The following is a 12,697-nucleotide window of genomic DNA, read 5'->3' as shown; positions in this document are numbered from 1 at the left end:
CCTTCCGGCACGTTTCTGAATACTCTTTCAGTTAAAGGCTCCCAGCAGGACGACAATGAAGCGAACGGCGTCGTGTTAAAGCCGGTATAAATCAGCCGCAGGACGGACGTGGCTCCTGGCCAAGCCGCGGTGGGGAGATATCCCAGTCACTGCTGATGAGAGGTTCAGGGATGGAGGGTAGAAGGTTCGGTACTTCCTGGTGGACAACTTGAGAACGTGAGAGGAAGAAACATCGGTGTTGGTTCCTAAAGGATCGGGCTAATCTGAAGATATTGGGCTATGGAGGCCGAAGTAGCTGGAGAAGAACTGTTAAAGATGAATAGACCAGTGCGAAAAGTCGTTTGAAATACACGCGAATGTACTCTGTTACGTTATGTTATGCTATCATGTGTCATTATGTAATGCTATGTTACGGTATGCTATGTTGGTATGCTCTAACTTCCCTTAAACGCATCTGCAAATACAAAGGACTAGACGTAAAGATGCAAAGTGGAGGCAATGGTACGTTTTAAGAAGTCCTGAACACGCACTATTCCAACCGCCACATTCTAACTAGACAATGATGAATGAGACGATCTGGATGACAGATGATGAGAACAAACTTTCCAGCCTGATCTCCTGTGTGTCCTCAACACATCTGTATCCTGGTCTTTAATATCGTTATCCCCAGGCAGTGATTGTTAGCGTAATGGATGGGCTGGAGCACCACAAATATCGATTCTACATTGCGATAATCCATTTGCAAAACCATCATAATCCTGGCCTAGCCTGGTGGCAAACTTGTGACAATGATGTACAAGTGGTTAGAATGCCCCAGGGGTGCATCCAAGTGGAACTTGAAGAATGACTTCTTATACAGCGGGTCTTCCAAGGACAAACGTGTTTCTCTTAACGAGAATAGTCTACCGACTACAGAATACAGTACGGTCTCTAAATGTCGTCTCACGTTAGCATGACACTTTATCTGGGAATTAAACCGTTCTCCAACTCAAAAAGAATTTGAATTATTGGCAGTTTGGAACGAATCTCTCGGGTTTCCTCAGCTGTAGATACCGGAATTTTTTGACCGAATCTATCCCAGAAACATGTGAGTCAAATTGTTCTTGAGTTGGAGAATAGTTTAATATTCTTTACGTCGTTTCCTGCCCCATGATTCCAACTTTTAGCTGTCCTACAGGAGCTGTAATAGTCATTTTCCTGTCTGCAGTGCCTATCTGACGTGCTACAATACTGTGCAGATGTGTCTGGTTCAGCGTGAATGTCTTTTTGAAGACCTCCAAACCGCTCCTCTGGCCACACATGGTGAAAGGTAATAGTTTGACGGTGATTTTACGTCTGCAAACCGTGTTAGAGATCTGCATAACAGCGCACTCATCTACATCTTCCCATCTGTCTTTCTATCTGTTATCGCCTTTATCACAATGTATTGCAAGGTGGTGTCAAATTTACAAGTAAACAGAGGCGGCCGTTGGAAAACGAGTAGGTTCGAATGGCTCTTTATTTACTCGCATATAAAAATATGATTCTCAATCATATGTTAAACACAGAACAGCTATTGTCTATTCCAATTTACCGTAGTTATTATTTTCCATACTGGACAAAGAGTTATGATAACATTGCGTACATCGCTCAGGTAGTGACTGTGGTATTGTTTATCAATACGAAGCAATAATCCATTCATAAATGTACACAATAAGCACGCCATGGGTACGATATTCTCTCCTAACTACTCATTATGTAAATCTTGCCGTAAAAATGACGACATACACAGTATTTATTGATCTGAGTAGTGATATAAGACCTATATGTTATTTTACAATTGTACACGATATAGTTTGTTGACGTCAAAGTAAGAATCCAACCTTACCACAAAAACTTATAAGTACATCAGGAGACAGACTGAAATGCAGAAAGGTTGTCCCCATCACCGCTGATCGCTGATAGAGTAGTACGTACATGTATTTGTATAGCATTGTCCATGGTATAGAAGAAGTCCCATGGTATAACACACCCGATAGCCAATAAGTATTATATGCAGTATGCTACAGTCCTGCTGCAGCCGTTGGACTACGGTTAGTCCAAACACAATTTGATTCCATTTCAAACCCATTCTCCTGTAATTCCCCCGGCGACCATCAGCCCCTCTGACCAGGCATCTCATCAGCGATACCGTCCCTGTCCGCCCCAAAATAATCTCAGCAAATCCCAACCTTAATGAAATCTGCCCCAACATGTACCCTGGATGGGCTCGCTGGGACGGCGGCAGCGCCTCCGCTATTTACAGCCGTAAACGTTTTAAATTTGTCTGGGATAAGTAGAATTTATCTGGTAATTCCAGGCTTTGCCTAGAATCAATCATGGCCACGTTGGACAAATTGCACGTCGCCTTTCACCCGGAGCCCTACCGCGGGACCCGGGCCTTGTTATACAGCCAGCGTACACGGAGATTGGTCTTAATGCTGTTATAGATGGAGGCCAGCTTAAGTGAATAAATTACGTATCCTCCTGGTCAGATAGTCTACACAGTAGATGACGGCAGCGCTGTTTACAATGGGCATAGATTGTGAGGTAATAATAATAAAACCATAAAAAGGAATACGTTGGCTACAATGATGTGTGTAATCAGTGATATGGAACAGAAATCAGGCATAATATGGTAGTTTTAGGCTTCAGAAGCTCTTTGTCATAACATACAGAACATCAATGAAAAGTGTAGATCGAGTTTACATCGAACAAAACATGTTTAAGGCTAGTACATGTACAACTCGCATATTTTGTGCATATCGTCTAAAACCACTCCCTATAAAGTATGAGAATGTTTCATGAACTATCATCTTTTGTACAGGTATCGCACAGAATTTACACATATTTTGCAATGTAATAGGTGGATGGGATGGACTTCGTCATTGGAGCTAATGATCTTCGTCATTGTAGCGCCTGATGAAGCTTCACGGCATCACGACAATGTGTCCGGACAGCTCCTAACATCAACAGTCATCACAGCGAGTTGAAGGGTGGGCTGGCGTCATGGAGAGCACGTTCTCAAATCGACGGAAGTTGGTACAAATCACATCACAGAGCGGCGACCATATTCCAGTCACGATGCTAACGTTGGCTTCATTGTTTAGAATACAGAGCTATGACATCCATGTAATACTGAGTGCTTGTCCGTACGTTGTCAGGATTGTCAATCTGCAAAAGAAATGCAAGAAATGTCATGACGAATAAGACACCATTTCCCGTAACCTAAATACAAAATGATGCTACCGAGTATAGATAAGGTATCAAAAGGCTCGAAGACTTTAATTGCGTTAGCTCGAATGCAACCAACATACCTCGCACCTATGTGGACTGTAACGAATGCGATAAAAATAAATGAACTTATGATTCCTCCGTAACAAAAGTTGCTGAAAGGATCCTTTGGTGCTATGTAGGTGGCGTTTCTCTACCGTAAAGCTGCAGGGTGTACAAAAGGTACATGTAGTAAAACATCCAATCATACAATACAACATGATCTACCATATGAGGAAATGACTCTGAAACAACGGTTCCTAAATCACATATTTATCAGTGGAAAAGTGCAACCACGTCTATTCTAAGAAGTGAACTTTTTCACATATTTAACAGTATTACGTTTAAGTAAATACATTGTGGGTAAATCAATTGCAAGTCAATAAATCAATACGTCAATCAGCTCAACAACTAATCAGTTCCTTTATCTTCATAATGAAAGTACTTACCCTTACCTCAACAACAAAAAGCTCGAGTCCTGGTCTCCGGGAATACGAGTGAATAATCCAGGCTATGGCGACAACAACTATCACCACGGCCACCAGTATGCATATCACAACCTCGATCTCTAGTGTCTGAGGGATACCATAAGAAGTCCTCTCCTGATCTCGGTTGTCTAAAGTATCAGGGACTCGGTGATCGGTCCCTACGCCAGGGTCGTCGTTGGTGACCTGCCAGACGTTGATTCGCTGCCTGGAATTTGACGTTGTTTCCGGGAAGTTGATGGATTTGTCGTCGCGAACGTTCGTGAAACGCGACTCGGCCGTCGTCGGGAACCGACGAAACACGAGCGAGGGACGAGTGGGCTTGGCTCGGGTAGTCACTGACGTGGAAGGCACTTCCAGCAAAGGCACGTTCCCTGTTCTACACCTCACATAGCCGGCCTGGATGTTTGAAACAATTCAGTACAGTGTAAATGTCCTGTAATATACATGTAACGTTATTCTCCCAAACTTAAGTTCAAACAGATTCACACTGGGTGCGCCTACGGCGTAACACTTTATCCTAAAGGATGTGGTATACTGCAATATGTGACATTTGTGAATTGTACTAAACTTGTGAATATTCCCATAAATTGCCCAGGACATACCTGCTTATCACACCCAGCATCAACCCACTGTTGCCTGCTCCGATCGTAGCCATCAGAACATCTGAAGTAGCGACATCAAAAGTCATAAAAACATAATGATGTTTATCTTTATTTATACTTCGTGACTATCAAATGAATCGGGTCTCGGAGCATCCTGAGTCTATGGTTTGTGATTTGATGCTACATGTTTTATTCCTTGAGGACTCAGCCATTTTCCTGATAAATGTCCCATTTACTTCAAATAGATTGTAAAAAATCGTACCTGTTAAGTGATGGACACCAACGACAGTTGAAGCCAGTTTTGGACCTGAGGCAGCTGTTACAGTCTCCAAACTGCCCACATGCTGGAAGTGAACCCACAACTCGCTGTTACTAATACTCTAATACTAATCAGTTGTCTTGTATTTTGTTACTCATTGCTGAAAACAAAGATTATCTATGAGATTGTCTTGTCAAATTGGCGATGGAAGGCGTATGAGGAATCGGTTCTACAAGGACAGATGATGGCAGGAAACACTTACTCGGTAGCGGAGACAGAACGATAGCCGACCCTGTTGCCACCCTGCCCTTCTCCAGCTCTATCGTGTGGTACTCGTAGATTGTCGACGTCTTTCGATTAATGTCTGCAACGTAAGAGTGGACACGTTTTTAACTTTAACCCTTCATACATAGTTTTAGACATATCTATAGTTTTAGACAATTACCTTGTGTTATTATGTACATTTTGAAGTTATTTTGTACCCTGTTTCAATGATATTTATCTTTGTTATTTGCAATTAGCCTTCGGGCAGGAATTTGCAATAAACTTATCATTAACCAGAATCAACCCCTGTCTTTCAAAATACTTGTATTTTGCCGTTCTCTATGTCGTTTTCCCTGATATTCATACGAAACAAACTATGAGATAATATGAATGGCAATTATATTATTACCTGAGAAGGGCACCAGCAGTGCTTCCACCGTGTAGGCGTCAGATATGCCGACTCTGACGGGGTGTGAGGAGTCGTCTATACTCGTCACCGGCTTCGGGATCTGGCGGAACAAATTACAGTCACGCCTTGTGGGCGATATCAAGGCTACACATCAACCCAGGCAGCGGTGTGTGAATGCACTTCACATCACAATTTTAAGATAACCACAGAAATAACCACAATGCTAACAGAGATGTTAACAGAGGTCTGTTCTTCGTAGCGCGAAGCATATTATTGTGATAAGAATGTCTCTACAGCCTGGTAATCTGATGATGATGATGATGAAGATGAAGAGTTAGAGTTGGTCCATGGTTCGTGTCCGTTCGTTTTGGTCATTTCTGATTTCTGTTAATCTTCGTTTGAACAATTGCTGACCTCACGTACGTATCCGTAAAGTCTCGTGTGAATATGGACACGTGTCTGTAACCGTAAGGCTCTCGCGAGATTACGTTTCGAAATGATTGGTTATCCTGATGAAGGCGACAGTGGTCGTTACAAACTTGACCTTAATTCTTGTGTTGGAATAAAGATCAAAATTTTACTATGATTACTACCAACACAGGTGAAATTTCATGGTGACTTCTGTTCATATTGTAGCTGTTGCCGAAGCACCCCTACACTCCCATCCTCTGTTCGGCGGTCAAGGTTGGCGGTAAACTAACAACCAAAAGGTCGTTTCCCCCGACATTCAAAGGTCGCCTAGGGCAATCCATGTGGCTGATTTCCTTTACTGCCAAGGCCTTACAGCCAAGATTAGATCTCAATTACTCAAGAATCCTTTTCACGGGGTAGGCCACAAGTCCAGAGGGCACAAAGAATGGGTGGTTGTGGGCGTTATCTAAACGGGCAAAACATTAGAACACCCACGGGAACTGAATTTATAACATGAAGTAATATTGGGAAGCCATGTTTCAAACATTTTATGATTACAAACTACTGAAGGCTCCTTTGAAGACCAGATCAATGTCTTTTCATGATCTTCATGTCTTCAACCACAGGAATAATAACTAACAAAAATGTCAAGGTGATTGTGGATCCCAGTAAAGTCGCCCAAACACTTGGTGGTTTAAATACCTATTGCGTCCTATCTTACAACATATGAAACATTTCAATAGGCTTTGTTACCAACCATAACATTTTTATGGGTTCACCACACCACGAAGTGGTGTGGTGAAACCATATTGCTTTTTCTGGTGTTTCTTCTCCTTCTCCTTCTCCTTCTTCTTCTCCTGCCATTTTTTAAATGGATTCAGCTTCTTCATTTTAGGGCCTAAGGTCCTGAAATTTGGTATGGAGGTACAGTGGGCAAATACCCCTAGGCGTTTTTTAAATTTTTGTGATACAGGCTTTTAGAATGGTTTTATTTGAGTTTTTTGGCTGTGTTATAGCTAATGTATTACTGTGTTAGTGTGCCATGTTTACCACGTTTGGGTATGAGTCATCACAATGGAATGCAGGGCATCAACCAATAGGCATGCAGCTTTCCTCTATACTTCTTGCTGATTGGCTGTTGGGATTTAACTTGATTAACAACTGCACAGTGCATTTCCACCTGCACAGAGCATTTCTTGCTGATTGGCTGTTGGGATTTAACTTGATTAACACCTGCCGCAGGGCATTTCCATACTGACAGTATGTCTGTATTCAAGTGTTTTGGTAGGTATTTCAAGCTTTCCTGCTCCAGCATTGGAATGCGGGGCATGAACGTTATTTTTATTTTGAAAATCAACAGTTTGCATTATGCAATTAAAAATCCTAACCAATAAAGTAGGGAATAGCTATCCAACTGTTGTTTTAGTCGTATGTTAGTTCATATTATAGTTATATCAATGTAAATCATTGTTTTCCCTTGTGTTTCTCATTCTTTCCCTGCCATGTCGTAAAATGTGGTGAACCCATCGCTGTATTTGCTCCAAAGCAAATATTGGCCTTTCTAGTTTGTTATTGCTGTTGAACCTTTGTAACCAACCTTCTTGTAGACGAATATAATCCGGCCATCTCGTGACAGTGTGACTTGGAAAGTAAACGTCTGTCCTAAAAGTGATGAGAAAGAAAGTCTACTTAAAATAATTACTTTAGATTAATTAGCAATATTATCATATTGATAATTCCTAAAGGTTTAAATGCTAGTATTGCTTGCTTTAAATACTCTTAAGTACACCCTTCAAAAATGTACATTAATGTAAATCCGGTTCTGATATTTCACCTAACGGTGGTAATTAAATTATATTAATATAAAATAATATTTACCTTCCGTGTCGTCACGTAGTCTCAGTCTTCCCCACTCAACACTTAGAGCACTTCCTATGAAAACAGCACAATTGTAAATTATTTGTTACAAGAGATGACAACTGTCCCTTGGATACCACTTAATTATTCAAACCTCTGTTCCGCACAAAGCCCATGTCTAGACATTGTCAGGGGACCCATGTTACACACACGTACAGCGAAAAGTGAATGATTAATTCTCAAGTATTCTGAAGTAGAATGATATTAACTTCGGTGATTGACAAATCGTTTTCCACAATGATTAACACGGGACACTTCATTATCAAATAAGCTTTCTCCTGAATGCTGAAACGGAATTAAGGCAGTTGCCAGACAAAAGCGACTCAAAATTTAATAGTCTTACAGGAATACTAATTACGCTGCTCAAAATATTGGGTACATCTTGCCAAACATTAATTACATTCCACAGAAAACTAATCAAGTTCATATAACGATGATAACAAAACTAATTTACTGGTACGCGGTAAATTAATCACGAAGAAGGAAAACAAGTTTTTCTCCTGCTGATAAAACGGAGATGACGCGCTCGTAAACCAACCAATAACCACCAGAGGAAATCTAATTACAACTCAGGAAAGTAGTTCATGCAGCAGAAAAATCTCAGCCGAGTCATATCATCAAGAAACATGATTAGTCTGTAGCTAATAAAATTAAATGTAACATCCAGATGTCAGATTCTGTAGAACTCAACATAGCAATCAGACACTTGTAAGGGCCATAAAGTCTAGGATTCGTTAAGCCATATGTTCCTGGTTGCAAATTAATGACACTACGAAAACTTTTTGTCATAACCACCGCCATCTCGATAAGTGTCCTGAAAACTAAGATCCGTTAACTTGTGTACCGTCAGTTGCACACTATTCAGCTCATCCCTATATAAATTTTAGAGAATCTACTAGTTTATTCGTTAATAACTTCCCATGTTTCAAACAAATGACAGCTCTTACCGTTATCACGATACCTGACTACAGACATGGGGTCCAGCCCTGGGTCGAAGTTCGCCATGAGAGGAGCGATGTACTGTGTGGAGGCCAGGGAGTGGCTCAAGGCAGAACCAATGGACATGAAACCTGTAACATTAGAATATATTTTCAACATATTTGCTCTAGAAGAATACATTTCTACCCGTTTTTGCTCGAAAAATGGTAATTAGGCTTGCGAAGCAAATGTTCTTAGTTGCAATGAGACCGTGCAATGTTCTGTACCAGCTGTACTGCCGAAAATTGATGTGCCTGCTAATACAGACATACCTAGGCTAAGACTAATGCAATGAAAATTGGATATTATTTTACATTATCCTTCAATATACTACATTTTCCATTTTCCAATTTATAGTCGTATGAAGGGCATAAAAACGATATTACACTGTTATAGCTATAACGTAATTATGATTCTGGAAGAACGATGACGTTACGTCTACGTTTATAAATTGAATAACCTTCTATCTTAAAGTACTATTAACGATCTTAGACAGATTTCATGTATACTTTAGTGGTGTTTCCTCCTCTTTTCTATCACGCAATTAGCCGATGTATATTTTAAAAGCTGTCTATGCGTTCCAATGGAGATCATAATTTCTTACCTGACAATATATCTGTACATTTATCTTCTGTAAAGGTACATGAAGCATTGACTTTACCTTTGACCGCTATGGTTATGTTCCTTATCGGACTGCCATAGAAAGGGAAGTCAAACGATAGACGAACATTCTGAAATGCAAGATATCAGTACAGGGTTCAAAATAAGCCCCTACGCCGAAAAAGAGAAAATCTTGAGAAAGATAAATAGAAAAAAATCTAGTTTTCTTTGGCTTATGTAAGTCACAAAATTCACTTTTAGAATTGTGTTAGATTTTCCTGATTTCGCTTTTGTTCGTTCAGTGGCATTTTATGTACATAAAGCAAAGGTACTGCTTAATCTAAGTGAGACCTACTTTGGTGTTCATGTTTCTTCCCGGCAGCCCGTTGGCGATGGTGTGTCCATTTCTTTCGCCATCGACGTCTACCCAGAATCCTCTGCCCGGCGGATAGTGGGTGTAGTAGTGGGATCTGTAGTACTCGTGGTAATTCTGACAGAGAAAAACAGTTTGATGTCTTAATGTGACATTCCTATACATCGTTGCAAATCCTGGATTCAAGTGAACACAGATTTTGTGATGTTGGTAGTGTTAGGAATTTGGTTTTGTCCATGTAAAGTTGGTAAATACAAATCACAAATCAAGCATTAAACGTTATATTGCCACAATACTCATTAAATAGATAAATTACGTATTTCTGCTATTGATGTCAGTGATGCACATCGGTTCGTAAATTATAGTACATTGATGGAATGAAACTCGTACATCTTGATCCCCTGCCTTAAGATAATGAAACAGCCCCAATCAATAGTACAGGAAAGGACATCAGAGAATCAAGACATCTTCAGCCTGAGTGCGTCTTATCTGATCTCCTTCCTCCGACCTTCAAACATGTACCGATCAGATCTACAGCAAAGTTCCCTTTTGGCTGAGGCTGATGGAAACTCTAAGTGTCCACATCGATCTCCCGTTCATCGCGATAAGAGACGCCTCCCCGCCGGAGAATAGCTGACCTTTACATTTCAAACTGCGCTGACAGTGTAATCTACTTAACTAAACGCTCGGCGACGATGATGCCGCTATTGGTAAGCCGTGAGTAAAGGACACACGTAATTGAGGGCTGCGTGCTACCGGGGCATGATGAAGGGGCTTACTAATCAGAAACAGCCTGTGAACTACAGTTGAAATGTTGCTGTTCTCGGAGTAGCGGTAATGGGCATGGGGAGATGCGATCACAGCGCATTCCGCATCGATTTCAAACAGCTTTGAACATGAAAGACCACTTGGTTCTGTGAAATATTTGACCCGGCAAGATCAACGGTTCTCTTAGCGAGCCATTAACATTTGGGATTGTTTGAAGACTTGCCTTTTGCATCCAATGCACTATCAGGGCTGCGAATCTTGATTTTCAAAGTCCATTTTCTGGTCATTCTTTCATTGCAGTAATTTCAATCAATCCTATCCCTTGGCCTACTAATATTTACGAGGCAAAAATGCGATGTCACTGATAGGAAATGTTGCTTGGTATCATAGGCTGGTTTTAGCTATGTACGGGCAGTACCAAAAAACTAGGAGACACCTCAAGTAGCTTGTTTTCTAGCTATTTCAATACACAAGTATCAAATTAGAAGAAATGTCCTAAATATCAGTATCAGACAGATTTTCTTGTTCAAAATATTTTAGGCGCCCAGACATTGGGTTGGATGCCTATAAATTGTCGTCGCTTTCCTAACCTCTGTATAAGGTGAACTGTCATGCAATGTTGATTAAAATTACTATTGTAAATCCCCTGCTGGCAGCTACCTGGAAGTCCTGGAAGAAATCCAAAGCCAATTTGCTTGAATTCTTCGCCTGAGGAATATATATAAGCCTGTTTGCCTTTGACAGATCATAATGAAGGAAACTGGCAAATGCCCAATAATGCCCTACATGTCCGCAAACGTTGATCAGATAAAGCACTGAGGTATTTCAAAGTACTCAACGTTCAACCGCTCTCCACAGCTAGTCCGTGTAAAATCTGTCTACAGTATTTTCAAACGTGAAAAGCTATAAATGGCTATTCTAATATCGACTGACCTTTTCTGCTACCTGTTCTTTTGATCTCATCATTTTCGAAAACCCGTTTACCGTTTGTTCCGTTCCCAGAGGAGGGTTCTTCCTGACTCTTGGATTGAAACTGAACTGTTGACATTTGCAGACGACATCAGAGCCCTACAGGTCTCTCGAAAATCGATACTGGTGTAATTTGGTCTTTTGGAAAGTTGACCTCTGACCTATTACAAAGATGGACGCTTTAAGCATCAACCTAAGGCATTTTGAGTCAGGATAATGGGATCAGGACCTGCATATATGATCAGAAGAGCTCATCTTACTCAGTTAATCTTATTACTATCATTATGATCGCACCAATTCTTCAAACTTGGAATGACCAACACATTTGCGAACAACAGAAATACCGTAGAACAGAGAATACATGTCATGTCATGAAAAGAATGACGAAGAATATCTGACGGTTTGCCCACCTCGTCCAAAGCTGTTCTGTTGTAGTTATTACCAGTCCCCTGCGTCTGTCTGAGCGGTGCAGACTCTCCGCCGTTACGTCGTACTCTGACACCCGGCCTGACAGGGGAGAGAGCCGTGGTCTTCGGAATGTGCTTCTCTGTAATGGGAAATACAACAACTTGTTACAAGTAAGGACATGGCAAGTGTATCGTTTGGTATCACCTATCTCAACTCGTGCGAGGATAGAATTATTGAATCTCGCATATCAAAGAGAATATACGACCAGATTACTTTCAAACGTAGGGCCATGTTGTCACTTTTAATGTACTGTATTTCAACCAACACCAATACTGTTAATTATACAGATCCCTGGAAAAGGGGTACAGTAGTTCAACAGAAAAAGGGCAAGGCTTCGGCGTTTGAGTAAAGGCAAGAGATGTGTATATTTATATTTATGTAAGATATGCATTGGTGGGATAAAATATCTTTACAACTTTCGCCGTCATTTGACCTTCAAACGTGCGACCTGGATGAAAGAACCTCCGCACGTCATATCCTGTTACAGCTGGTTCTCCCTGAAACGGTACACATCCGCTTTTGTCATGTCCGTGCATTAGTGCTGTAGCCTTGACGGATAACGCGAGGTCTGATCCATTAGTGCCTGGTTACATTATCTCAAGGTCTAGATGTTTATGCGGTATCCGTTATCTTGTTACGACGGTTTTGTTGGAAGACAGACGAATATACCGTCACGCTAGCAGCTCCGCGAGTGATAAAATGCAGTGTAAAAGGAATGACATTTCTTTAAACACTGCCCTCGTTAACTACGATTCTCATCGTTGAGTGTTAGTCAGTGGTCGTTATTTTCCTACGCTTTCTCTTTAGGACTAGGGAACCAGGCCACGTTTTCATAAGATATTCTTTGCAACTTAATTTTGTTCTTTATAATCCCCAGGAGACTCTCATTATTCTTCCTCA

The 12,697-nt window shown here is 41.0% G+C and overlaps 1 protein-coding gene across 1 annotated transcript; it reads right to left on the bottom strand.

Annotated features, from left to right (window-relative positions):
• Positions 1-2,977: 2,977 nt before the first annotated feature.
• LOC109474461 (plexin domain-containing protein 2-like) lies at positions 2,978-12,028 on the bottom strand. The gene is made up of 13 exons (XM_019774754.1): positions 12,019-12,028; positions 11,740-11,876; positions 9,575-9,709; positions 9,281-9,350; positions 8,589-8,711; positions 7,603-7,656; positions 7,322-7,386; positions 5,314-5,413; positions 4,903-5,004; positions 4,644-4,725; positions 4,382-4,442; positions 3,747-4,175; positions 2,978-3,192 (listed from the first exon to the last, which is right to left on the bottom strand). Exons 1-13 carry the CDS (start codon positions 12,026-12,028, stop codon positions 3,118-3,120), a joined length of 1,443 nt encoding a protein of 480 aa, XP_019630313.1. The 3' UTR covers positions 2,978-3,117.
• Positions 12,029-12,697: the final 669 nt, after the last annotated feature.

The sequence above is a fragment of the Branchiostoma belcheri genome, unplaced genomic scaffold (genome assembly GCF_001625305.1).
Source record: "Branchiostoma belcheri isolate BF01 breed outbred unplaced genomic scaffold, Haploidv18h27 scaffold31, whole genome shotgun sequence".
In the NCBI taxonomy this organism is placed as follows: Eukaryota; Metazoa; Chordata; class Leptocardii; order Amphioxiformes; family Branchiostomatidae; genus Branchiostoma; species Branchiostoma belcheri.
Note: the sequence above shows the minus strand (reverse complement) of the source record. Positions and strands in the feature narration are given on the sequence as shown.

Coding starts and splice junctions, on each gene's coding strand:
- LOC109474461 (XM_019774754.1), bottom strand. Junction 9,710..11,739: donor ACAGAACAGCTTTGGACGAG/GTGGGCAAACCG, acceptor TTTCTCTGTCAG/AATTACCACGAGTACTACAG. Junction 7,387..7,602: donor ACTACGTGACGACACGGAAG/GTAAATATTATT, acceptor CATCACTTTTAG/GACAGACGTTTACTTTCCAA.